The following is a 27,109-nucleotide window of genomic DNA, read 5'->3' as shown; positions in this document are numbered from 1 at the left end:
GCGGGCGGCCCACCCGGGCGCCGGCCGGACACCCCTCACGCCGGCGCTTCCCTCCAGAGGCGACGACCATGGCGGCGCCCCCGGCGGCGGCCGCGCCTGGCCGGCCCCCAGCGGGCATGCGCGGCGGGGCCGCTCTCCGGCGCTCGCTCTCTCCCTCGCCCCCCGCCGTGCAGCACCGCGGCCAGCGCCCGCGCGCACGGGGCGGGGCGGGGCGGGGCGAGGCGAGGGCGGGGCGGGGCGGCGCGGGGGCGCGCGCGGGCGCGGCGGGCGGTGAGCGGAGCCGGAGCAGGAGCCGGGCAGAGCCGAGCGGAGCCAGCGCAGCCCAGAGCCGGCCCGGCCGAGCCCAGCCGCCGCCGCGATGCTGGACCCGTCGTCTAGCGAGGAGGAGTCGGAGGAGCTGGTGGAGGAGGAGAGCGGGAAGGAGCCGCTGGCGCCCGCCGCGGCGCGGCTCTCGCCCAGCCGCCCCGGCGAGGGCCCGGGCGGCGGCGGCGGCGGCGGCGGCGGTGGCGGTGGTGGCGGCGGTGCCGGCGGTAGCGGCGGCGGCAGCGGGGGGCTGCAGCCGGGCGGTCGCGGCGGCGGCGCGGCGAGGCCCGCTAGCCCCAGCCCCTCGGTGGCCAGCGAGAAGGAGAAGGACGAGCTGGAGCGGCTGCAGCGGGAGGAGGAGGAGAGGAAGAGGAAGCTGCAGCTCTACGTCTTCGTCATGCGCTGCATCGCCTACCCCTTCAACGCCAAGCAGCCCACCGACATGGCCCGCCGGCAGCAGAAGGTACAGCCGCCCGGGCTGCCCTGCCCTGCCCTGCCCTGCCTGCAGGGCCAGGCCCGGCAGCTCCCCTGCCTGCACCCCCCTCACCCACCCCCCGGCTGCTCCCTGCCTGCCCCTGTCCTCCTACCCCCTGGCAGCAACCTTCCTGCCCGCTCTCCTGCCTGCCTGCCCGCTCCCCTAATTGCCCTTCTGCCCCCTGCTCACCTGCTCCTCTAAATGCCCTCCTGCCCCCACCCCTGCCTCTCCTTCTGCCCCCCCCCGCCTCCATCCCGCTCCCCAGCAGCCCCGTGCAGGCACTCCCCAGGCCCGCAGCTGCCCGGGCACCCCAAGGGCAATCCCGGTGCAGGGCACCTTGGGCCCCCACGGGTGGGGTTTGCCAGCAGCATCCCTGTCCCGGGGCGTGGGAAAGCCCCCTGCCCCCGTGTCACCCCTCCGTGCTGCTCCCCGCTGTGGTCTCCCACATGGAGCCGGAGCGCTGACATATGGCATTGCTCCTAGTTACGCAACATCGGGATTTGGGAAGTTTGGGATGTTGGCCATCTAAAGGTTGTTGAAAGGAGAGAAATGGGTTATATTGCTGGAAAACACGAGGCGCGTGCCCTTGCCTCCTGCAAAGGGACTCTGCAACTCCATGCTTGCTGCAAAGTTTGCTTAACTGGGAGTGCTGGCACCGACTTGGGGAGTTACCGAGTCTCATTTCAACTTCTTGTAAATGTTTATGCGTGGCGAGCTCCCCGATGCTGGCTTCCTGGCAAAACGTGGCAGCAGAGCCTTGCGATGAAGTCGCTGCCACAATCCGGACTCTTCCTCCCCGAGTGCGTCACCGCGGCAGGGCCGCGCGCCGCTCCAGGCAGCGGCTGGGCAGGAGAACATCCCCTGGGCTCCCCATCCCGAGGAGCCGTCTTGGAGCTTGTTTCTCTGCTGAGGCACGAGCTCATGGGCCAGGGCAGAAATTGAGTTTCTCCAGGGTGCGGACATGGGCGCCTTTCGGTCAAATGCAGCCAACTTTTTCCCTGTGAGAGCCAGAGTTAGGTCTGTGATGGGATGTAGCTATCTGGAACAGCTGGCTGATTTTTTTTATCCTTTTCAGTTGAGTTTCTTAGACTGCAGTTTTAGCCTTGATACCATTCTGTGTTCACAAATGACCTTTACAAATCAGGCAGACTCCTGGATGTATTGATGCAAACGACATTCAGTTCTGCTACACCACAGGACTATTATTAGTCATTGCAACATACGGAGGTAGGAAAGTGTATCCGTACTGCATGTAGTTTAAAGGCAATATAGGACAATCTGGTGTTGCTGGAAGGTTGAATGATCTGCTTTTGTTTGCTGAGCAAAGTGCATAGCTGAAAATATAGCTAGGTTTGGAGATTATTTTTTTTATATATATCTATTTTTTTTTGCCTACAACCCTTTTCAATACATTGTGGATTTTCAAAGTTGTCTTGGCTTTTGTTCCCTGTGCAACTTTTTCGCGTTAGAAAAAGGTGGCGGAATTTAAATAATTGCTAGTTTTGCAGAAATTAAAACAAACAAACAAGCTCTGCAACTGTTTCTCACATAAAAGTGAACTGAGATTGAAAAGGTGTTTTTCCAAAGGAGCAGGCAGCGTCTTAGCAGTCCAGAGAAGAGTGGCTGGGAAGAAGGGCGATTCATAGTCCCGGAAATCAAAATACTGCGCTGTGAAGGGACAGAAAGGGGGGAGGGAAAGAGAAAAGGGGGGAATAAAGTGCAGGTGAAATGAAGAAATGAGGAGTAATGAGAAAAATGGTAAACTGGCAGCAATACTCGAGGGAATGGGGAAGTTACACAGGATCTTGGGAGGAAAGAATCCATTCTCTGTGAAATGAAGAACATAGGAAAATGCGTCTGGCTTATTTATACAAATAGCTAAAATAGGTGTATCTCGGGGGCTGACTGTCTCCCCTCAAACTTAGCAGTGAGATGGAATTGGGAAAGCTAAATTTAACTTGACAACACATGTCAAATTGAATTCACCCTTTTAAAGGTGAATTCATTCTGGGTTTTTGTCTTCGGTATATCCCTATATTCAGTTGTCATGCTGGGAGTAAATCCTTGCCCTTTTTCCTTAGCCAAGACTCCTATTAAAGTCAATTAAAGGACTGCCAGAGCCTGGAGTTTGTTGCTGGATTTCATATGCTCCTCTGCTTTCCTCATGCATCCTTCTAGGAAAGCCCATCCTTCCTCCTCTGGCTCGAGGGGGACCAGAAGATGAAGATGAAGGTGTGGGACTTGTTCCCTCTTGGGCACTGAGCTTCTGTCATGGTGGCTCTGCCAGGTTGAACGGTCTCTGTGGGGACTTTGTGTATCGGTGGGCCTTTGGTAATGATGGAAATACCAGGTGCTTCAAGACTCACCAGGGTGGAGCAAATGCATTTTGCTCCTCAGGGGAAAGGTGGGAGAAGACCAAGTTTTGGTTCTGTTCTGATGGGAGCTGTTGCCTCAGTTTCCTCATCAGCAGAGGAGTGATAAACCACTCCCTTCTCCATGTGCCGTTTGCCTCTCCACCCTCACAGCCTCCCATTTGCGAGGGACGGGTTTCATCCTGGGAGAAATGGGAAGCAGAAAACCCCCAAGCGCTGTCATTTGCGGTCCCCACGCTGGTGCGCAGGACAGTGCTCCCGTCTCTCCTGTCGGTCCCGCGTGGAGAGGCCGCGGAGGGAGGTGCTTGACCCACTACACGTGTGGGCACCCTGGAGATGTGAGGCCCTGACCCTGCCGATCCGCCGGTTGCGGTCGCTGCCCGTGGGCAGGATGCCTGGGAATGCCGCTGGTGCTCTGCCAAGGTGTGGGGCCCAGCCAGGCTTCCCGTGGGGCTGCTTGGACCCCACGCCTGCATCGGGGAGGTGCCCAGCAGCCACCGCAGAGGTGTTTTGGCAGAGCTGTGCAGAGGAGGATGTCTGCCTTCACCTGGCCCACAGCTCTCCCCCGTAGCATGGGAGATGCTGCCACCTCCGAGCACAGCCCAAGCAGGTTGACCGTGGATTTGCAGGCAAGGCTGTCACCCTGCACAGCAGCTGCCAGGCACAACCCAGCGTCTCTAGGTTACCTGATAAGAGCTAGCTCACCTCAACGGGAGGACCACAGGGCCTGAGATGGGTTTGCTTCTGTAGCTTCATCTTCTTCTTTGCAATTTTCCTGGAAAAGAAAGCAATTGATTTTGTTGCAGTTGCAGCACTGAAGTTCTTGCGTGGACCGAAGATCCCCGCGGTACCTCCCCCAAGGTGTGTAATCGTCCCTCTTTAATCCTGCAGCGCTGCTGTATGAGAACCGGCCGGTACCCTGAGCCCCGGGGGCTGCACGTTACGGCGGTGTAATGCACAGGCACCGTGGGTACCAGTTATGTAGCAGCACGCCTGTGTGTAGTGCTCGGGAGCTGGAAAATGCAGCCTGGTGTTTTACAGCGCTCATGAACCACCTTCGAATAAAGGGAAGTGTGTACTTAAGGTACTGTTGCAACAGAAAGATAATTACATGCGGTTTGGTAAATTATAACGTATATGAGAGCGAAGAGAGCGGTGGAAATGTGTGAATGGACGGCATAGGCGGGTGTATACTGCACGTGGGCATGACAGCGTTGCTTGTTTACACCAATAACAAGCTGTTGCAGATTTCAAGATGAATTCAAGCAAATGCCACTCAGAGCTGGTATTTTTCTGATCCTGACACCCCAGAAAATTTCAGCAACAGGTTAAAAATTGTTTTTTAGATCAGTGTGTTCAAGCCTACACCTCTGCTTCAGGTTTGTCTTGATGTTTATGTGGTAAGGCTTCACTTGAGTAACCTCACATTTGTGATGTCTACCTGTAAGTTCTTTTATTTACATCTCACTTATTAGATACCTGTCTGTGCTGTCTTACTTCCTGCTTGGATTTCTTTTTTAAGCCACCACTGAATTCCAGGCACATTTGACAGGCAGCCAGCGGTCTGCAAGATACTTGTCCCTTAAAAGCTTGGTGAAAATAGGGAGATCTGTTATTTATCTCGTACCTCGGGTGGGAGGAAGGCGGCAGTGTGTGGGCAGCCCTTACTAGGCACTGGGCAATCTGAGCAAGAGACCTGCTGAATGTGTGGCCCGGGAGCAAAAACTCCCATCAGAGCTTGCACCTTGCTGGACACCAAAAGCTCCAGCTTCGTGATGCAGCTCAGGAGGAAAGCAGCTTTGCCAGCTCTGTTGCTCTCAGAACAATGTGTTTTAGTACCGCAGATGGCACTTAGCATGGTAATTGCTTGCCCAGGATGTATTTAGTCTTTTCTCTAGCTCACGCTGACTTGTTGGAAGTAGAGTTGAGACGGCTGGCCATGCTCTGTGCCTCTGCCTGCTTGATCCCAACTGTCTGAAGCCTTTGGGAGGAGAGCTCAGCTGGCAGCCTGGGGAAGGTGGGCAATGAGTATGTCTCTGTAGTGATGCAGACCAAGCACCCTTGGATGTGAATTATACCTCTTGCTAAATACCTCCAAAGCATGGCAGCCAAAAGGCACAGCGCATCCCAGAAATTGGCATTCGTTCATTCAAAATAGCATAAACTGGGAGATCTTCTCCAGATTATCACCAGCCCCTTGAAAACTCTCGTTGGGAAAGGGGCAGCAGGAAGAACTCATTAGGAGATAAAACATGGAGAGCATGTTAGGTCAGGCATCACTGCAGTCGTGGTTGCCATCACCTGTTTTCCTCCCCGCAGCGTGAGGTGGCACGCAGGAGAGTAAATCAGTTCCTAGCAGGATAAATGTGCGATGAAAAAAGTTCCAGCTTAGTTGCAGATTACCAGAGCTACTCCTGGGAGAAGTGGCTTGTGATTTGGGTCCTTGTGTAAGCCTTTGGGATGACGTCAGGTGCATTAGCAAAATTCTCAGTCAAATTCAGCAAAGCGCTTAAGCTTGTGCTTTGCTGAATGGTGATTGATTTAAGCACAGCGCTTAATGCAGAACAGGTGTGAGGGATCAGAAACTCTGTTAAATCAGTTACGATGCATCTTAAAATATCGAATTTCTCCCATTTTGGCATGCAGGCAGATGCTACAACAGTTAGGAACATAGTAAATCTAGTGCAGCCTTCCAAATAGTCACATACTTCTTTGCTATCATGGGTTGGGTTGCTACTCTCACGCCATATTTACACAAGTTCTCCCTTAAAACCACCGACACGTTGTTCTTCTGGGATGGATTGTGACTCAGGTAGTGTTGGGACTTGTTTTAGCAGCTTTCTGCTAGAGAACTGTGATTTTTATGGTCAGATTCTGCTGTGCTGGCCCCAAGAAACCCTTGGAGGTGTGGTTTTCTCAGCTCTGCAGGAGAGGAGAGGCAAAGATGATGCTCTGCTTATTTTCTGTCAGTTCTTCAGTTACTCTCCTGTGCTGTTTAAGATGGAGATGCAAGGTCCAGGCAGGTCTTAAGTGTGAGCTGGACCCCATGCACAGCTCTGTAGTTGCATCAAACCTTGCAAGATAATTATTAGTGCTATGCCTGTAAAAACCTGGAAGAGTAGTTAGGGGCTGCCTTCGGTGCTTAGCTGGCTCAGTGTGGGCATAGACCACTGCCACCATCAAATGAGAGCTGTGTGTGTGGCTGGGCTCTCAGCTAGGGCTGTCCTCGGGTCAGCTCTGTGCTAACCCCAAAGCGAAGACGAGCCTGCCCGCGTTTCACTGCTGCTTGGAGAGCATTGCCGTGGGGAAGAAGTTCTGGTACATCTGAGATGCGGTGTGGAGTGCAGAAGGGGATCATTGTGCTCAAATTGTCTGAAATCTGCAGAAAATGGTTATTTGCAGTTAAAACACTTATTTATTTTGCCAGCGCCTTATCTTAAGTTAATTCTAGCAGATATTAAATATTTGTCATACTTTGGCTATTTATATACTTGCAGCTTATTGGATTGGGAAGCAGGTAATTAAATACGCTGTGAGCTTGGTCTTTGGCTGTTGTAAAACTTTGCCGTTCCCGATCCATAGCCTGATGATTCAGTTACTGTGGGTGGCACCTCTCGGGCCAGAGGTGTTGTGAACCAAGAGTGGAGAAGACTCATCGGATCGTGCAGCTCCAACCCGTGCTAAAGCCCATCATTTCCAAAAGGTATTATTTATGGCCTTGCTTTGCGTAGTCTAGACGCTCTCCCCGAAGCACTTTGCCTTTTGCACAACTTGTAATTCCTTCTGCTGAATGATGAGTCACTCGTTCTCTGTTCACCTAAGCGGGAAGCGGTCAGCAAGTCATTTCCCTATGTAATTTTTTCTTAGCTGGAGAAGTGTTTAATTTGGTTTTAGTGTGGTTTAGCAGTAGGAACCCAGCCGTCACAGCACTGCTACTAGCAGTGTATGTATACAAACCCCTCACAGCTACTGCCAATGCTTTAGTCCAGGGGGGTACAAGGTAAACATCCTATTTCTATTTAATTCTGTAAACCTGATTAATAAGTGAAGACCAATCAATATAGTATAATCAATAAAGCTGTTGCTTTGTTGGTGTTGATGTGAATTCTGTTAGTGGCTTCAGCAGCACCAGGGTTTCTTCCACAAAGTAATCTTTAGGAACCACATATATGTTAGCGTGTCTTTAAAAACTAAGACTAATTAAAACAGTAGAGTTCCCTTAAAACAGCAGACGAGGGGACCTTCCCTGGTGGTGAGCAGGTCATCTCCGTTTGTCACCCAGGAGGATAGGCGGCTCCTCAGAGGTGGGGTTTTGATGGGTGGCCCCTCAAAGGTCTTAACCTTTCTGGAAGCAGAGCAGGGTGAGGTGCAAGTGATGGTGATGCCTCGTTCCCCAGCTCTCGGATATCGTGGTGCAGGCACAGGAGAAGAAGCAGAGTTTGTCTCCTCGCCTTGGCCTCTCCACGCAGCAGGTGGCACCACTGGCTCCCAGCGGGTCAGAATTGGGCCACCCTTCTCGAAGGGCATGCTTTGAGGTCCAGCAGCAGGGTCCAGCTCTGTCTTCATGAGGGTGGGAGAGGGGAGATGCAGGAGACGGCAGGTTCCTGGGGAGTTTCCCTGTGTCATTATCTTGTAGGTACCGACAGAAATACAAGGAGCATCCTAACCTGGCACTTGCTATGGAAGAAGTTATTTGTGGGTACAGGATACTTGGGGTGCTTTGACTGGGTTTTCTTCTGGATTGGGTGGGGCATCGTTCTTCAAACCAGACATAAGTGCAGTCGCTGAGGGTTTGATGTGAACGGGTGAAATTGTTGTTTGAAAAGGTGCTTTTAGTGGTAATATTTGGTATTGTTTGTCTGTGATTCAGGCTGATAAAGTCAGATGTTTTCTAGAATTTAAACACTTGAGTCAAAATGTCATGCAAATGTTTATTCAGCTTAGGGTAAGCAATGCTGTGTTTGCAGTTGTCATAGTTCAAAACCTGTCTGTCTACCTCGCAGTAAGGTTGGGAGCTTGGACTTCTAGTAGGGTGAGGTATATAATGACATTAGTACAGGCCACCTCCAGCCTGGAGGGGTTGGAAAACTGTCCCACCACACAACTCAATGGCTTGACCCATGTGCTTCAGGACAGTTGTGTGACCACAACCGCTCAAGTGCTGAGTGTCTGCCCATAGCCAAATGTTAGTGTTTGATGAAGAAACTTAATGAAAATCTGGATTTAGTCATGTTTTGCCTAGTCCAAAGGGTGGGGTTTTTGTAATGGTGGTGCTGCAGCATTTATCTTTGGGGACTGGAGATGCAATGTGCAGATCTTGAAGGAACCCCACTGACTTTGGTAGGACTCTGGGCTGATGCCACAATGCATTTGTACCAATATCCTGGCAAACAGGGCTGCCTGCTAATGGTCCAGCAGTAGCCTTTTGTGATCTTGTGTGCTACATTAGGGTGAGTTCGCCCCAGGGCAGGGCGCTCTGTCTTCAGAATATGACGAGACAGTCTTCAGGTCTAGCTTTGTCTGCAGACCCACCTATTTCCACCTCCCTCTCCCTCTTCAGGTGGGACTTAGATCCACACTTGATGATTTAGGGTGAGCACCGGGTATGAACTGGATCTGCTCCTGTACAAGCATGGAGCAGAGCGACCCTGTCCCTGCAAGCCCATCACCTGCTGTTTGTCTTCAGCCAAGGGAAGGATCATGGCGGGAGGGGACGGGGACACACGACAACTCAAAAAACTTTTTGGCAGTGGAAAAGAAGCACTTGTTTTGGATGTTGTCGTTGCCTAAGGAGACAGAAGCCCTGCACCTAGAGCAGCTGCAGCACCGTGGTGTGCACAGGCTCAACTTGGTCCCTTGGAGCAGGGCTTAAAGCGGGTGGATTGGCTCCCAATTGCCTGTCTGGCTCAGGGGAGGAAAGTAATAGGGAAGAAAGGCTGTTTTCTAGGCTCACACCTTGAGGAAGTACTGATAAAAGAAGCTATTTGTTAAGAAATGTCTTGTTGAAATAGTCTCACATGTTGCCTTGTGAAGAGCATCGGTGATGTCTGCTCTAGCATCTGGATTTGATCCTGAGCACCTGCTGAGCTGGAGAGGATGGTGCTGGGAGTTTGCAGATCCTGTAAGTTTGTAGTAACCACTGATGTCTATTAGTTGCAATGCATGTTTGCAATCAATGAGGTGTGTGGGGTACGCCAACTCATGTAGGAAGCAATTCTCCATTCCTCAGGGAATTTATTGTATTTCCAGTCCAGATGATGCTAAATTGGCATTGCCCTGAGATGCAGAAGGCTGTGTGTTGAGGTGCAGGCTTTTACTGTCTTAAGCACCCCGATATGAGGCCGCAGTGGCATGTTGGGGTGCTTAAGATGGTAAAATCCTGCACCCGAACACACAGCCTTCCCCACCTCCATATCACAGGGGAGCAGCCCTTTGTTTTCCTTGGAGCCACTCGAGGAGGGGCGGTGATTTGCCTCTTTTGGGACGGATGCGGGTATGTGTGCATGAGGGTCATTTTGGAACCCAGGGAGTCACAGCCGATGTACAGGTTCCATCTGGGAACAGGAGAAGAAAGCTGCCTGGCTGGTGGCACCCTGGTGAGATAAAGGGACTTGGATTTGATATCTGGCTGTCAGAGGGAACATGAAGTGATGCTCCTAAATACAGAACCATGCTCACTGGAGTAAGATATGATGTTAGCTCAATGAGGAGGCAGATTTGGGGTCAAAACCTTATTTTTTTTCCTCCTGTATAGAGAATGCATTTTTCTGTACATGACCTCACTGTCCCTTCTACCACCCATCTCATTTCCGACTGGTGCTTTGCTTGGAAACAAACTCTTAGCCCAATGAGAGATTTGGGGGAGCCCCGTCCAGCCAGTTGGCCAAGTAAAACAAAATACTGCAAAGGCACTTTGGGAGGAGGTTTCTGGGCTCGCTCTGGCTGACCTTGGCATGTAGCTGGTGCAGGTGACTCTGGAAGGGAGATGTTCCTCTATGAGCAGCCAGCCAGGTGCAGCCCATGTGCTGTTCAGTGCTCCCCTTGGATGCCCCTGTCTGATCGGTGGGGGCCAGGGAGGAGATGGGGTTCAGATGTTATGTTTTACGCACAAAAAATATCAGATGATTTGGGAGCGATTTAGTGAAGCTGTTCAGAAGTTCTCTTGGGACTGCTGCTGATGCTGATGGGCTAGGTTTTGCAAGAAAGGGATTTCACTTTGCCTGGTGTGCTATGGGGAGGGTCAGCTGCTCTCGCACCTCAACGGCAGAGGATTTAGGCAGCTGGGAGGTGATGCAGGCATCGCGCAAGCGGAACATCAAGCAAAAGGCAAATTTCCTTTAAGATGCCAAATATCCTTTCCTGATTCAGCGAGAGGGCACAAATGCTTTGCATATTGCACATGCCGGGTTTGCTTTTATTGCCTCAATAGCCCTAGATTTCCCCTCCCTCCTAGCAGACTGCTCCCACCCTTCTTGCAACCAGAGACGACAGACTCATCGCTGCCTCGGAAGGAAGCTAATGGGGTGACGCAGCAGGAGCCAGCTGCTTTGCTACCTGCATGGTGACAATGCAAGGATGAAGGAAGGACACAGCCAGCACTTCTTCAGCCACGGGCAAGGCTGCGTGACCCGCCAGTGGTACGCGCTGCAAAAACCAGCGCTGTGCCTCCCACCCCCGGCACCACAGACCACCCTCTGCCAGCGAGACCTCTAGGCAGAAGCCATCTGCTGCTGTTATCTGGGGACGTGCAGCTGTCTGAGCTGCACAGGGTTGTTTTTTGGTGCATAGCCAAGAGCTAGCTGGAGTTAGGACTGCAGAGACTTTGTGTGTGCTCAGTCATTCGCGAGGGCAGAGCAGCTCCCGAGCGTGACTCGATGCCGATGCTCTGCGGTGGGAAGGAGCGAGGAGCTGGGAAGGGCACCAGGCCTGGCCGAGGGAGTTTGGAGCTGGGAAGTGACAGCTTTGCTTCTTCCCTTTCTTGGGCCTTTGGTGCTGCAGTCTGGAAATTTTCCCCCTCCAGAAGGGTATCTGTGAAGGGGCCAGGGCAGGCAGGAGGGATTGCTCCCATTTCTGAGGCGCAGCTGCGTTTTCCTTTTCCATCTCCTATTTGCTTTGCAGCAGGCGTGGCCCGGGGCCCTGCAGAAATGGTGGGCAGTAGTACTTTTCTAGCCTCTAGCTGTCTCAAGACAGAACTGATGTCCTCAAAAAACTCAAGATGATCATGGAGCGGTGGTTTACATTGGCCAGGGATCTGCCCAGTACAATTTCAGCTCCTTGGCGGGTTCCCTGGACTTCAGTGCTGCCTTCTGCTCTTAAAGATGTTGGTCACGATGCTGCAAAGACCCTGCTCCTGCCTTCAGCTGGGGTCTCGTGGGTTTTATCTGCTCTGAGGGCTCCTTCCCCAGGACCTCTCGGGGCACATTCCCCTGGCCTGAGCCCTGTTCCTGGCAGGGAGAGTGCCTCACGGCAGTCGGTGCGTTTGCTGCAGCCTGGCTGCCCTAGGGAGGGAAGGCTGGGCAGGGAATGGCATCAGAGAACTTGTTCTTTGAACAGTGAGCTAGCTGCTTGCACTGGCTACCGTAAGCCTGTACAGCCAAGACACGAGCATCCCCCCAAGGGTTACACCAGCCCAGGGGAGGGGGTTATGTGTCTGCGGAGCAGTCGTGCTCCTCGCTGCGGAGCAGAGCGAGCACACCTGAGGGACAGGTAGGGAACAGGAGGAGCATGCTGGTGGCAGTCTGAGGAGCATGCTTAAGTGAGTTTGGCATTTGAATTCCACTTCTAAACTTCTCTTTTTGCTTGCTGTTAAATGCTGTTACGAGTGCATGTGTGCACGTGCTTGTGCAAGGGTTATGAGCTGAGCAGGGCAGGATCTCCGTGGATGCCAGAAAGCAACGTGGTTAGGGGGTTTCTCCATCAGTAGTGGCAGCCACTCAACTGCCTGGACCCCAGTGCCATACAAGTTGCTGGCTCATATAAAGTGGCTGTTTCTTTCTAAGGCTATTTTGCCTCTCTGCTGCTGAACTTTTATTTGGAATTCCTCAAGCTCAGACCCCTGAAGCCTCTGTTGCAAAGCTCCTGCTTGGTGCGTATTTCATGCAGAAGGATGTATGTGATAGAAATTCTTCCTGTAATCTCATCTCTGTAAACTCTCTTCTCTCAGCTTCTGTCTCACACCAGAATATTCCTATCTGCGCAGAAGTCACCCCAAAAGTGAATCAGATCCTGCTGAGCAGGACAGTCTTCCCACCACCTATTTATAGTGCATGCAATTACCCTCCATGCATCTCGGAACTCTAATTGCCTTTTTATTGCTGTTTAGCAGTGTGTTAAAGGTTTTTGAATGCTCATGCCTTGTTTTCTCATTAGCTCTATTTATTCCTCCTTTGGCTCCCTTCCTCAACCTCATCAAATTTAGCATCTTGCCTTCGGGGCCTTGGGCAGCTCTGCCACTTCTTACTTCTTCTCCCGTGTCCTTTCTCGTGTTGCTGCTCCGGATGCTTTGTGTTCCCCGGTCTTGCTCCGACGTGTTCTTGGGGCCCATCTCCTGGAACGGGCTCTGTGCCCTCTGTGATGCCCTGCCAGCGATCCCTTTGCTGGGCAGGGTGGCCCCGACAAGATGCCTCGGTGTCTCCTAAGGCAGCTGCCTTGTGTCAGGCAGGGCTGGTTAGTGTGGTGAGGCTGCCCGGGCAATTAGGTGCAGGTACACGATCTGGGAATGGGGAGTAACGGTCAAGAGTCTGAAGAGGAGCTGGTAAGAGGGACTGGGAGTTGGTAAGCAAGGTGGGAGGCAGGTGCTGTGGCCTGAGGTCCCTTGCGTGGATTTGTTTTGCCAGGGTGGCCCCGGAGCTAGCTGCTGCATCGCCATGGTCCCTGTGTGGCGTGGCCCCCCTCTAAAGCCACGGTGTGTTGGGCTGGGGCCACTTACAACTGGTATCACTGGGATTGCATTTTTAATGCTTCGTGTGTATCCTGTACCTGTCTTCACCTATCTACTGTCTCCGATGGCCACGACGTTTGTGCTTGTACAGCGCCAGGCACCCTGCATGGATAACTGGGAGCAAGCAGTAGCCTGCGTTTGTCTCGTACAGTCTCTGAGTGCAAAGCCATTTTCAATGTTATTTGCTTTATGTTTTAGCCTTGTTGTGTGGCATTTCCATAGCTTGAATTAATTTAATTATCTGCCAAGGTGCTTGCTTGCTCACAGTTGTCCAGGACTTTATTGCCCTCCTCTTGTGTATAGAGGAGCCCACACAACTCTGAATCATCAGTAAATGTAATCACGGTGCTTGATGTTTGTTCTTCTAAGTCCATGATATATACAATAAATGAAACTGGTCTTAATACCAATCTGTGCCTTCCCTTTCGACACCTGCTATGTTGCAAAATGCTTCCGTGCTGCGTACGACCCCGCCACTCAATCCTAACACCATTCATATTGCCTGGAGAGATTAATATTTTATGTAAAATCGTATCAAAAGCTTTCTCGCCCTGAAGGTGATTTATGGCCAGGGCTTGCCCCCAGCAACCTTAGCGCATCTGCTAAGCATGGTGTCAGCTCAGCAAGGACTTGGTGACCAGGCTGAATTAAGTAGCCTGCGGCGCTCTGCAGGTCGCGGGCTCGGTACAGGTGAGTGCAGCGCGCTGCCAGCCTGCATCCCTGCCTGCGACCCGCTGGTACTTGCGACGTGGGCTGTGCAGCGCTGCCCTAGGCTGGCATCCTCACGGGTGGGCTCCAGCTGAGTGCGGGGGTTCATTAGTCGAAGAGAAGATCACTGAACTGAAACGGGGACCGGAGCTCCCTGGTCTCGGAGGGGGTTTGCTCTTTCAGGTTCCTTGTGCTCCTGGGTGAAAGTGGAGGCAGAGCTGGGCAGTTCGGGTGCTGGCTGGGGGCTTGGGTTTGGGCTAGCTTACAGGCTGAGCTCCCTGCTCGCTTCTTCGCAAGCTCGCATAGTTCTCCAGATCTTTCTTAAGCTGCCATCAATAAAAAGGTGATGAAAATATTTCTCTTTCCTCTGTAGAGCACTGGAAGACGGTGCGAGCTTATGAGATACTGAGTTAATTGCTTAGCTCAGGATGCGCGGGCCCCTCGGAACACTAGGACTGGACCTGGTGAGAGTGGCCGTGCTCAGACACGTGCAGACGCTGAGCATCCATGGGATGCCCCTTCTGTGACTTGCTGTGTCCTCTGAGCAGCTTCTACAGCTGCTCCCTCTTATAAGATGACAGTTAATAGTCTTACATAATTCATGCTTACAAGTTGTATGCACTTGGTGATAAAAGGAGCCAATGTTTAATTTACACACGTGGGAATTCCTATAGCTCCTAACAACTCTATGCACAATAGCTGTGCATCCTTTCCTCCTCACTGTTTGCATTTGGGAAGGTGAGCAGCGGGCTGCCTGGTGTTTCCATACGGAGAGGAGTGGAGCAGCACTCCTTTGTTGTCTCCCGAGCCTGTCACAGGTGCTGCCATCCTTCAGGAGGGTGCAGCAGGGAGAATTGCACTGTAATGCAGAAGCAGGACAGGAAAATCTTCAGCCTTATTGCTCCGCTTTTCTCTTTCCTTTTAATGCTCTCAAAATCCAACCGCTGTATGAAAGGAAGGCAGCCTGGAGCGCCGCGCCTGGTTTTGCATTGCTGGAAGTCTGCGAAGCAAGGCTCTGCTCCAGCCGGGTGCTCTCTGGATGCACATGCATGTGCTCCGGCTGCCCTTGCTTGGGGCGCTCCCAGTGCAAACCACAGCCTCCAGATGTTTGTCCTGTGGTGATGGCTAAGGCTTGCAGGGACAACCAAAATGGGACTAACAAGCGTTGGGCATTTAAACTAGTGTTAACAGCTCAGCTGCCCCCAGTTTAAGCCCATACGAGCAGGAGAAGAGGAAGACCCCCGATTCTTTCCTATCAGCCAAACACATAAGGTTCAGTGGCCAGCAAGAAGCAGATGGCTTGCTATTTCTGTGCCCTTTCGTTTGATTGCTGCAGGTCTGGGAGGGAGTTACAGCTGCTCCAGTAGTGTGGCAAATCATCTCCATTTATCTTGCAGTGTTATACCTCGATGATGTCAGATGGTCTCTTTACATTGTGTATATATTCAGACTAAGCATATCGCAGTGTTTTTTCCATTAAAATTTAATGATGAAAGATGGCACTAAGTGATTTATTTTCTTTTTTCTTTAGCCAATTGTTTCATTTGCTGTACAATCCTCATGTTAACGGTAATAATCTTTCCTTGCTGTGGCTCAGGAGAACAGATGTGCCTTTTGAATTTATTTTTTTTACCTAGACAGAATCTTTTTTTTTTTTTTTTTTTTTACAGCTCTGATTACTTGCTTTGCAATGCTGTGACCTATATTCAAGGTGAAACTTGTGATAAATATTTGCTTTGGGGAGGGAGGCACAACCACATTTTTGAGAAGATTAAGGCCTGTCAGGCAGCAACCCTCATTTCAATTAGATGTCAAAATGCAAATCATCCAGGCTTCAGAGTATGTCAAGGTGAGAATAGAAAGGACTTTAATCCATTCTGAGATTAGGTTGAAATCCTCATATGCTTTAATTGTTCTTGGTCAATTAATGCTGGCTAGGAATGGTGTGAGGGTAAGGCAAAGTTGTGCAAGGAAATCATTCAATGATATTTTTTTGTCATGCGTTGAAAGGCTTGCTGGCTACATGTAGTACTTGCTCACTCAAAGGACTATCATCCCTCAAGTGACAGAAAAATGACTCTGAAAGTTGCAGCTGTAATGACAACTCCCCTGATTTTAATGGCTCGATTATTATTTATTCATTTTTGCATGGGGTATTAGCAGGTGAGTGGTGCATGAGCTGGGCTGTGGTGTGCCCGACACAGGGCACAGGCTGCGCTTTTGGGTTAGCATCCCTGCATCATGTCTGGGGGATGTGTTGGGGGCACAGTGTCCCCTCCGCCCCAGCCGCTGGGGTTGCGGCAGTCGGTACCCAGGGTACGCAGCGTGAGGCCGCGGGGTGGATGCAGAGGATGTCTCGTGCTCTAAGTGTTCCTGTCTGCCTGGTGATGCTGCTCGTTTCATGTGTTTTGACCAGAAGAACAACAAAACCTGGAAGGTTTTTAAGGCTGCCATCGCCAACGTGCATCCTGGTTTGGGCTTCCTAGCCAGCAGGGTTTGTCTAAATTGCCTCTTGGTGCTTTTGGTTAAATCAGCGTCTTTCATGGGGGGGATCCGAAAAAACAGGCATGTTCTCAAAGCAAGTAAAAAAAAAAAAAAAAAAAAAAAAAAAAATACAGCAAGGGCAGGTGCAATATGGGTGCTACAGCCAGACCTCCCCAGGTGACCTGTGGGACCAGCCAGCCCTGCGTGACTGACCCTGGTCCCCGTCCCGGCCAAGGGCTGGGGTTGCCGTGGGAAGGCAGGGGAGCTCGTTGCAGGACGGCAGGGAATGGGAGCAGTCCCCCAGGGCCAGTGGCAGCTCCGCTGGATGCCCCATGGCTGGGATGGGGCAGTGGTGCTGAGTGGGGCCACAGCCAGAAGTCGCTGAGCATCAGTATCACTAAATAGCAGGACTGGGGTTTTTCCCCGTGACACTGGTGCCTTTGGGAGAGATGGTGCTTGGAGCCGAGAGCACAGTTTGCTAAAGCAGAAAGGAGCACATTAGCCCCAGGACTTTGGTGGCTGGAGGGAGGAATTGCTCACACGGATGCTTGGTATAGAGTGGGTAGGTGCTTGGGAGGTTTTTCTTCCCTTTGCTGGCTTTGAAAGAGCGAATGAGAGCTCGGGTGGTGGGAAGGTTCTGAAATATTTTCATTCTCTCTGCTTGAAGAGATAAGTTACAGTTTTAGGCAATGTAAGGTAAATGGAAGATGATGTTTCTACTCTCCGGTCTTTCTCCTTGTCATATATCTGCTTCTCCTTCTGGCTTCTCAGCTAACAGTAATGAAAAAATTGGGGGTGAGAACCAGCAAAAACCAGCTTGTCCCTGTTGCAACCATGTGTACAAGGTCATAGCTGTTTATGTAGCAAATCTCACAGGACTTGAAAAATGTCCTTGGTGTCGTCTTGTGCAATTTATCAGGGGTGTTTATGGGGTCACAGCACTACTTTGCACCAGAGATGGCAACCATACGCTATGGTTGTTCATCGTGCCTCTTTTTGTACCCAGCTTGGCTGACTAACATTTGTAGATACAATGCTCTTAAGCTCAATGAAAAAATAGCAGAAATGTGGATTATGCAGCTATTTTCACAGCAAAACACTTAATTATGGTGGCGTGTAGACTTCGCACTAGAAAAACTGCTGTAGGCAGGGAAGCTCTATAAATGTCTGTGTTCTTGGGAGCTGGACCTTGCCTGAAGGGCATTTGCAGGCACCCCACGGTCACCCCCTTCCTGAGGGAGCTGAGCAGCCGCCGAGTCCCTGTGGCTGGCAGGTCTTCCCCAGCCCCATGGGGTTGGTGCTGTTTTTGCAAGGCAGACCTGGGCATCGCTCTTGGGAGCTGCTGGGAGTCGGGGACCGAGCTGAGGTGGGAAGGGCTGCAAACAGGGAGGCAGAGGCAAGGGAACAACCTTCTGCATCACGCGGGCTGCTGCTGAATCACTGTTTACGCTGTTTCTGTACCTGCTGACTCGATGCATGGAAATAGGGTACCTCTATTTTTAGTTCTTACCTTGTGCATTCATGCACATGCACGCTGAAATTAGACTTTTTGTGATGGGAGTAGTTTCTTGCCTACATGGGGAAAGTATTTCAGAGTTGTGGCACAGTAACGATTCCCAATGTCTTCCCTTCCTAACATCATCTGCACAAGGAGAGAGTGGGGGAGAGCTGCTTGCTTGGTGTAGTAGTAAAGTAGCATGGGATGGACCCGAGTGCCCCAGAGCTGCCTCTCCCGTTGGCACCATCCAGCTGTGGTCCTGCCCTGCTGCCTTTCTGACACCAGAACTGCAGCTGCCAAATTTTATTCTATATCCTGCTGGCTTCCTTTACCCTCTCCTTTAGAGCTGATTTGGTACCTAAATATGATCTATCGACTATTGCAGCAGGACCAGGGTGTTTTGGTTTGCTGCTGTCAGTTTTTACTCATCTGTGATTTCCTTTGCCCATCTTGTTGCTCATTGATGCTAGTGGAGCAATATCGAGCTCTATCAGCAGAGGAGTAGGTCCCAAGATGAAACCAGCACATTTGTGTTGGCAGGAGTTGTGTGTTGGCTGTTACCTGCTGCTACAGTTAATTGTGTTGTGAAAACAGGCGCTGCTTTTGCATACGAGCTGGGACATTGAGGCGAGGTAAAGCGGTGATTCGTCAGTGGCAAAAAATCACATTGATTTCATTGGGGCCAAGATCTGGTTTACTTTGTTAACACTGCACGGAGCAGGAGTGCAAAGGTGGTTGCTGGTGGAATATTCCAGTGAAAACAAGGCTTTCTCATCCTAGTGTATTGGGATTGACAATGGCATTTTGGGAAGAGAAGAAATAAAAAGTGCGTGCTGTGCTTTTAAATGGCTCTGTCATCCGCGTGGCAGCAGCTCTGTGGCACTGCCTGTCCTCTGTCACTGCTCTGACTTCAGAACCCGGCCAGGATTCCCCAGAGCTGATGAGATTATTTGACTTAGTGATGTTATTTAGAAGACGCATTATTCCCTCCCTGGTGTTCTCCTGGTGCGCAGGGTGCTGGTCCCTGCCACCAGAAAGCCTGGGAGCGGGTGCTCTTGCTCAAAGGAGCGAAATGGCACGTACGGCGATAGCAAACTGGTGTGAGTGCTGCGTCCTGTGTGTACAGGGAGCGTCATGAAAGGCTCGTCAGGATTCTTGCCTTAAAACCCCTGCATCCAAAACCTTAATGCCATATTTGCATCCATGATGTTCTTCCAACTGCCCTCTCGGTTTTGCTGTCAGGAGAAGGTGGCAGGGGAGAGACCCTGCCGCTCTCGAATGCTGGGCAAGGTTTGGCATCGGCTGGTAGGAATCGCGGCTTTGACCCCAAGGTCTCTGTAGCTTTGGTTTCTGGAAAGTCTGGTTGTTAAACTGCCTTCTCCCAGCAGGTCTTGTGTCCTAAACCGCTTGCAGCAGACCCTGCAGCAGTCTGTCTTTCCTTACCCAGCTTGTTCAGAGAGTCAATATCCAGAAACTAGTGTTGCCTCCAAATTCAGATCCGTTTCTCAAATAACCATTAACTGTGCTGTGAGAGTTTGGGCTGGCCAGAGAGAATGACTTAGTCATTCTGGTACTCGCTCTGGCCCAGCGATGTCTGATGTCTTTTGGCTCCTTTGCTGCCCTTCATCATTACAGTGCCTTGGCACCCGCAACCAGGAGAGCGTGGCGTCCTTGTGAAATCCTCGCTGCGTGAGTTCCTCCCCTCATTTCAGGGATATTGGGAATGAAGCAGTCACTTGCATCACTGCAGAATGGTTTTCTGCCTCTGGAGCCGTGCATGGAGCTGCTGCGCGTTCACTCCTCGCTGCACGCGTAGCCTCAGCTTTTTCGCGGTATGAAAAAGCCTGTTGAATTGTTTTGAAACTTCACAGCAGGAAAGAGCTTTGTTTCTCATACTCTGTTGTGTTTGCCAGCCCAACTTAGGAGCTGTTTGACAGAAGTACACTTGTGGGTATAAATGCTTTGGCTTCACACGGACTGGTTTTCTACACGTTTGCGGCTGCCCTGTGGAGGGGCATCACCGGTCCATGCTGGAAACCTCCTGTGGCAAAAGCAGGGAGAAAGGGAAGAGAGGAGCTGAGGAGAGGTGGGAGGAAGGTGCTCCTGCTGAAGGAGAAACACTGTTTGCTTCTGCTTCACCTGCCTGCAAAGAGATATGGAGGGCCTCTGGTCTGTGCCAGGACACTTCCCTCAGCAGCTGGGAATACAGTAGAGCAAGGGATCAGCCCATCCCAAGGATGGGATAGTGCTAACCAAGGGTATGGTGGATACGGGGTGGGAACCCACCCAAATCCCTGGCCCAGGTGTTGCAGTGTGGTGCCTTGTATCCGATGCTCTTGGTGCTGTGATGCTGGCGTGGAGGGACGTGTTCCTCCCCTCTGGTTCCCTCCTTTCTTAGAGAGCACCAGTGATCTTATTAACATCTCCTTAGAGGAGCAGGCTTAGAGGGCTATTACTAAGTTTATATTGAAAAGCCTATTTGTCAGGTGGGTTTTACTAAGCTTTTTAGCTTACAGATCCACAGTACCTCTCTGTTTTGGGGGGAGAAACACTGAAGGTTTAGGCACTTGAAATCCTTTTTTTCTGGACCCCAAACCGAGATGCAAATCTTTTCTCTGCAAAGGTGTTTAAAGCCAAGCATCGTGTGGCTGAAACTGTGTGCAAGGAGGCCCAGCTGTCCCCAGGGCTTCTGTCTCCAGAATTATTCAGAGACTTGCAGATTAGAAGGGTGCTGAAACCAGTTGCCTTGAGCTTCGGTGGAAAAGTATTTGATTGTATGTGGTATCTTGCAGATAATTTCCCAGGCACCATCCTACATCGGTGGTACTTTTCCATCACCGATGCTATCGGTGGCCAGAGCTCTCTGCTTGGCTTATAGCCATGCTCTTATTTAAGGCACAGAGAAACCAAGGCAAGGGGAATTGAGACTGAGCACAACCTGTGTGGGGAAGGCGCTCCCAAATCTGTGCTGTGCTCTAGTTCTTCCCCTGCCATGCCTGGGGAGATGCCAGTGGCTGTGCTGGGGATGCTCCGGTGCTCGACACAGGGTATGTGACGTCTCGTCAGACACCTGCGCAGAGGGCTTGTGGGTCAATTCCTCGTTATAGCAAATCCATGTGTCTGGCTTGCCTTTTTGCTCTCTAATTGCCGCCTCCTTGCTTCCTATCTGCATCCAGTAAGCAAGCTGCTGTGATAGCTAATTACTCTCCTGGGTCGAGTGCTGTATTATAGTCTGTTCTGTCAATACTAATTGTTTTATAGAAATATGAAGTACCACTTTCCCTTCCCTCCAAGGACTTTGAGATGCAGTGTGGGCTTTAATGATATAATTTGCCCTTCTGTCCAATGTGAGCAGGAAAATATGATCTCCCATTTGCAATGGACACTTAGGGTTATCTTTTGGAGAGCCGCAAGCACTCTGCTCTGCTTTTGGGGTCCGTTCGCCTTTCCAATAAAGCTCTTTCCCTGCCCTAGTACCTGGACGGTGGTGTGTATTTATAGCTAATCGATTGCAACCCAAGATCAGAGCAATGACTACTGTTTGTACTGGTGGATCCAGGCAATCCTTCCTTACACAGTTCCCTTCCTGGGTGGAGTTCCTCCTTCTTGCTTTTCAACCTTTGGTGTAATAGATAGGTGTGCAAAAGAACAAGTAAATAAGAAGAGGTTGTACATGGGCATCTCCTGAGAGTGCACACAGTAGCACGTAAGGATATCACATAAGGAAAGCTCCCCTTCTCATGCATGAAAAATGTCAGGCCTTGGTGTTCAGTTGTATCTCTTCTTGCTTGCGCTGGCTCTGGTGGTCAAGGTAGGCATCCACTGGTGATGGTTCTTGGCAGGGGGATTTATAATTTCGGATGTGTTTTTATTGCTCTGGAGTAAATACCAGATAAACCCACATTCATTCATAATTAAAGAAAAGTAAATGAAAATGTGCCCCGCGTGTGTTCAGCTTCACGTTACACGGTGTGTTTGTAGTGACTAATGTTTTGGGGCTGTGCTCTGGTTCTCTGTGCCTTCCTGGAGGTTTTGCTGTTAGCTTTTGTCATTAGCGGTATTGCCCAGAGCAGGATGAACTCCCAGGTGAGCACCCAAGATCTGTGCTAGCTGTCGTGCAGAGATGAAATGGGAGAGCAGGAAAGGGCTTGATACCTGGCTGTGGGAAAGGCCCTGCCACCAGGATGCTCTAGACCCGATCCTGACTGCTTTGTGTACCCACAACTTCCCACAGAAACCCCAAAAATGAGATACAGGTGTGTCTGAGGTGCTGGTGTGATTTTAACGGAGGCGGGGAGGGTTTTTTGGCAGCGTCGCGTTCCCCAGTGGGGCAGGGGGAATGAGAGGTGTCTTAGCCCTTCACTGCGTAGCACCTCCTGCTTGGCGCGTGCCTCTGCGTTGCTCGACGCAGCTGCAGGGGCACGTCTTGGCACTTAGATCAGGGCTTCAGCTGCTCTCCGCTGGTTACACAAGCCAAAAGGAGATGGGCTGTGCAGGAGGAGGGCTAGATGCAAGGGTTGATGGTGTTCCTCTGGCTTCCCAGGGGATTCATGGAGCAGAACCATACTTAATTAGACTTGCTTTCAGAAAATAGCCCAACTTCTGCTGCTATCAACACTTTTCAATGGCAAGCACAGGAGGGCAAGCAGCGGTGGAGGTATTGCAGACCCACAGGGCCAGAAATATTCAGAGACTGAGAACTGCAAGGTAGGAGTGCTGATACACGAGTTGAACGGTGGCAAAGGACTGCCAGCTACTCCCACCGGCATGCCATGGTGTGGGACTGCTGGACGTCCTCGGTGCATCCTTGTCAGGCTGAGGAATCTTTGTTGAAAGTCTGAAACTGCTGTATGCAGGGTGAGATTGTGGCCAGCTTTTTCTCTAGAGGAGGGGGTTTTTTGTATATCATCTGGGATTTATAAACAAAACTTACTCCAGTATGGGCTGAACCTTTCCTTTATTCCATTAAAATATGGGGTGGGGCAGAAATTGGCATTTTTAACTTGGTCTCCATCCTCTTCATCTGAGGGCTAGGTGTTTTTGTGACCAGAGATTTGTTCAGTTTGGAGTTCCTGTACAAGGACTTCCCATCCCAGCTGAGCACTTTCAGTGACTTTTTTGCTGTTTTTCTCTGCAAGCATTCAGCAAAGTTTGATGTACTGCTGCTGTCTCCTGCAGAAAGTCCTGTTCCATGACCTTAAAATGCATCCCAACTTCAAACCTGCTCCATCAGGGGCTTGAGAAAGCCTGCGCTGGTGTCCTTGCTGTCGTATCGCCCAGGCTTGTTGAAGGCTGCATGTAAATTGGTCTCTGAGAACAGTTTTCTGGTCTCGGCCACAAATCTGATTATGGCTACATTAGGGAATGGAAGCATGAGAAGCTGGGTCATTGCTTTAAATTCTAGCATTAAAGGTCAAGTTCAGTTGATTTTTGTTAATCCTTTGATAGCAGCAGCAGCCTCCTATCTCGTACACCTGCAACTTCATGTGTGTCTACTGAGGCACAGTCAGGAGCTTAGAGATCAGGCACCAGCAAGGCCAGGCTTTGCTTCTGGGACTTTTCTGGGGAAAAGAAGCAGGAATGTCTCAGCTCTCACTTTGTTTTAAGACGAGAGCCTGGAGCCGCTATTGCTTAGTGGGACCAGATGCTGCTGCTTTGTGCCCACCATCAGTGGGATGCTGGGGAGCCCCAGTGCTGTGCGCAGCCCTGTCCTGGGCAGGAGCGATGGCACCTCGCTGTTTGGGACCAGCACGTGGAAACCCGTGGGAAAACACCCACAGGCTTCAGTGGGAGTGGGGCCAGCTGCCAGGCTGTGCCCGCTCGGGGCCAGTGGGACGAGGACGTGTGTTTTGGGAAGGTGCGGGTTGCGTGTTTCAAAGGTGAGTGAGGCTCCCACACGCGGACCTGGGGATGTGCAGTGGCTCAGGATGCCACCGATACTGTCAGCTTAATATTCATCTCCTGTGTTTGCAAATCTTGGCATGAGCTGCAGATTCTTCTGTTAGTGTTTTGGGGCTATTTCCTTCAGTTCCTTATTAAAATGCATGTGTTTTTCCTCATTTAAAGAGATCATCTGTATCAAAAAGCTAATGATCACAATACCTGGCTTCCTTTTCCCCAACAAAGATGACAGCAGTGATATAAATCATTATGTTGCTGATTGTAAAATTGCTACCTTCAGGCACGTCTTTATTTTAGGGTTGGATTTTTTGGCTGCCACAATTTACAAGAGAAAGACAGTTGGAAATTTTCTCCTTTAATATGTAGTTTTCACAGCTCTCAAGTCTCTTTATCAAGTCAAGCTGCTTTGGCTGCTAGACTGGAAAGAGCAGAAGATTAAAGTGCCTTTTTTTTTTTTTTTTTTTTTTTTTTTTTTTTTTTTTTTTTTTTTTTAAATATGCAGCTGTGCATGTAAGTATATTGTGGCTTTCCTGAGGTGAGATAAAGTCATAAAGATTTCCTGGTGGGCTTTTGCATTGCTCGGCTATTGTGGTCCTTGCTGCAGTAGACAATGAATATCCTTTCCTCGGGACTTTTTGCTCATCTGTTTTAAGCCCCAGTCACCTTCCTGCAGTTCCTGGCATGGTCATTGTGGGACTATGGACCCTCCTAGCACCGAGGTGCAGCAGCTCCAACAGGGCTGGAGTGAAATCTCAATGGGATTTTAATGCAGCATTATATGGAAACACTAAGGATTGGGGGATTTTTCTTTTTTAGAGTTTTTTGTTTGTTTTTTTTTTTTCCCTCCCACCTATGTGGGGAGACGTAAATGCCTGTCTAGGAAAATCAGGAGCTGCAGAGAGTATCAGAAATGCCACCACCATCTGCCCACCTCCCAAACGGCTGAGGTCTGTGCTCGATGAATGACGACAGCGGGGCCCTATCAAGGGTATGGCTTGTATTTAATTCTGCGTTACAATCCCTTTAATCTAGGATTATATCCAGTTGTTTTCTTCATGCAGGGTGTATGCTGTCAGATAAAAGCAATAGCAGCTGGGAGGAGAAAAACGACTTCAAACAGAGGCTGAAAACCTTGAGTATCTGTGAATGCTTTTGTCAGAGACGTGAACCTCTCTCAAAAAAAAAGTCCAGGCAGGTGCAGGGGCTGACAGGACTGTCCAGCTCTGATAGATGAAGACCCTGGGAAGGCAACTGGTTGCAAATGAAATGGTAATTGCTTTCCCCTCACTGAATGAAATCTTCTCTGAGGCGATTACACAGATTAAAGCTTCCCACTGCAATGTACCAGAATAAATATAGCCTGTGCCTCTTGCGGGGGCTGCTGCGGAGCAGCGTCAGGCTGCGGGATGCCTCCTGCAAGGTATGGCGGGGTAGCTGGAGTCAAGAGTAGAAATCCTGTAAAAATAGGGCTGGAAGGACCTCAGGCTATCTCATCATCTTCCTTGAAGCAGGATTGAGTGTGCCCAGGCTGCTTCTAGTGCTCTTTGTCCGGCTGGTCCCGCTGGGGATGCGGGGACAGGGGCTCCTGGGCCACCTCCTCCCGTGCATTGCATCCTTACTGGGACAGGGCTTTTTCCCCAGTATCCAGCCTGGCTTCCTTGCTGTAACACATACCTTTAATTTCTTGTTGCGGACACAGGGAATGAATTATTTTCTTCTTAGCAGCAGATTTTTCTGTACTTTGAGGACTCTTGCCCTCAAAGCCTCTCCCTCCCCGAGGGAGCTCTGCGGTTCCCGCAGCCCTTCCCCAGGCTCACACTTCTTGCCTTGCTCCTGCTCCCCTTCTCGGGGGCTCCCCGGATGGTCAGTGCCACTGGGGTGCCCCTTCCCTGCTCCAGGGGAAGGAGGGTGCTCCCTCTGCCTCTTCCCTTGTCTACCCATCTCTACGTGATGCTTAGGCTTTTTTTACAACACAATACACTTCCCTCTGCTTGTGCTCAGCCTGTAGTCCTCTCCACTGACAGCTGAATAGCACTGTGCAAATGCTGTAGTGCACCCCCAGCCGTGCACTTTACGTGTTAAGTTAGACCGTTGCCCTCAATAATGGGTACGTTTTGCCAACTTGGTAATTGGTAGTAGATGTCGCTTTGACCGAGGTGCAAGGGAGACTTTGCCATGCCTACACAAAATCGTTTTCCTTGCTTATCACAGCATGATTTAACTAGCTGGTGTTGTTAGTGTTGTTTCATTAGGTTATGTGCTGTGTAATTCCAAGTACAGCGTGTGCATGGTAGTCGCATAACACAAATTAAAAATCTCTGAAGTACAGGAGTCATACATGTGAGAGTCATAGAGATCCTTTTCTACTCTAATGAGCTCCTTTCCAGAAGAAAAGAAAAAAAGCATTTAAAAATGCAGCTCACTTCAGTGTGTAGTAAAAGATAATGCATTGTGTGGGCTTGGACAGTGCCACATGATGGAGCATCATGCTGGGTGGTACAAAGCTGTGTCTCTTCCCTGCAGCAGTTTGCTCCCATGAAGAGTCTGGCTTTCCGAAGGTGGCTGGCAAACCTGATGTGGGCAAGCGCAAGTACGGCAGGAGGGGGGGGGCCCCTCTTCCTCCCCTGCACCCAGCGTGTCCAGACCTCATCAGCACGAGCTTGGGCTCCCTTCCCGGAGCTCAGCATCAGTCCGTGCCCAAGGGACGCAGACTTGTGTCCTTGCAACAGCCCTGTGAAGGGGACTGCTCCTGGCTCTCGTGGGTTATCATGTGAAATTATTTGAGTTACGAGTACCTTGGGGCACGGGCTGGTGGGGTTTTTCTTTACTTCCATTCTGCACTGAGCAGTACAGGGAGGCCATGAGAGTCCGGTTATTGGCAGCAAAAATAAGCCCTGGAGCCGACCTGGATGCGAACAGGACAAGGCAGGTCCCTGGGAAGCACAGGCTGCTGCAGAGACATTTGTGACGAAAGGGACTTGAGTGAGCTGGAGGGAAGCACTCAGTAGTGCTTTGGGTTGTGAAGGTGATCTCAGCACCATCACCTCCTCTCAAATGAATCAGCAGGAAAAAAGTATTTCTCTGGCTCAGGGCTAGTTAGTTTAATTAAAGGTCTGTTGCTCTTGCCAGCAGTTCAGGCAGAATTTGATGTAGTCAGCTAAGTTGGTTGCTTAAATGATGTGATGTTGTTATGCCTATTTTTCCTCGAGCCTAAATTTCTGTGGTGTAAGTAACAGGATGAAATGACCTGCTGCTGTCTGCGGAGAGCTGATGAGAAACGAGTGGTGGAGGTGGTGGGGAGACACTTCAAACTGGCAGGGTGCGTGCTGTGAGACCTGATGGTTTTGCTGCAAATTGCAAGGGCCAAGGATGTGCCAGCGACGCGCCTTGTGTGGCACGCTCGATAAACAGCCGCCACAGGCTCAGCA

The 27,109-nt window shown here is 50.8% G+C and overlaps 1 protein-coding gene across 26 annotated transcripts in view; it reads left to right on the top strand.

Annotated features, from left to right (window-relative positions):
* The first annotated feature begins 240 nt into the window (after positions 1-240).
* The window catches only part of CADPS (calcium dependent secretion activator), a 222,736-nt gene continuing 195,867 nt past the window's right edge, over positions 241-27,109 (top strand). For 18 of the 26 annotated variants that reach the window (XM_029996008.2, XM_029996005.2, XM_029996010.1 and 15 more), the window contains exon 1: positions 242-766. In XM_029996008.2, coding sequence (XP_029851868.1) covers positions 359-766 — 408 coding nt within the window. In that variant the 5' untranslated portion in view covers positions 242-358. Of the gene's footprint in view, positions 767-27,109 lie in introns of all 26 variants that reach the window. The other 8 variants (XM_029996009.2, XM_029996006.2, XM_029996004.2 and 5 more) reach the window with 1 other exon arrangement.

Source organism: Aquila chrysaetos, chromosome 20 (genome assembly GCF_900496995.4).
Source record: "Aquila chrysaetos chrysaetos chromosome 20, bAquChr1.4, whole genome shotgun sequence".
Classification (NCBI taxonomy): domain Eukaryota; kingdom Metazoa; phylum Chordata; class Aves; order Accipitriformes; family Accipitridae; genus Aquila; species Aquila chrysaetos.
This window is presented reverse-complemented; position numbering and strand designations above follow the sequence as displayed.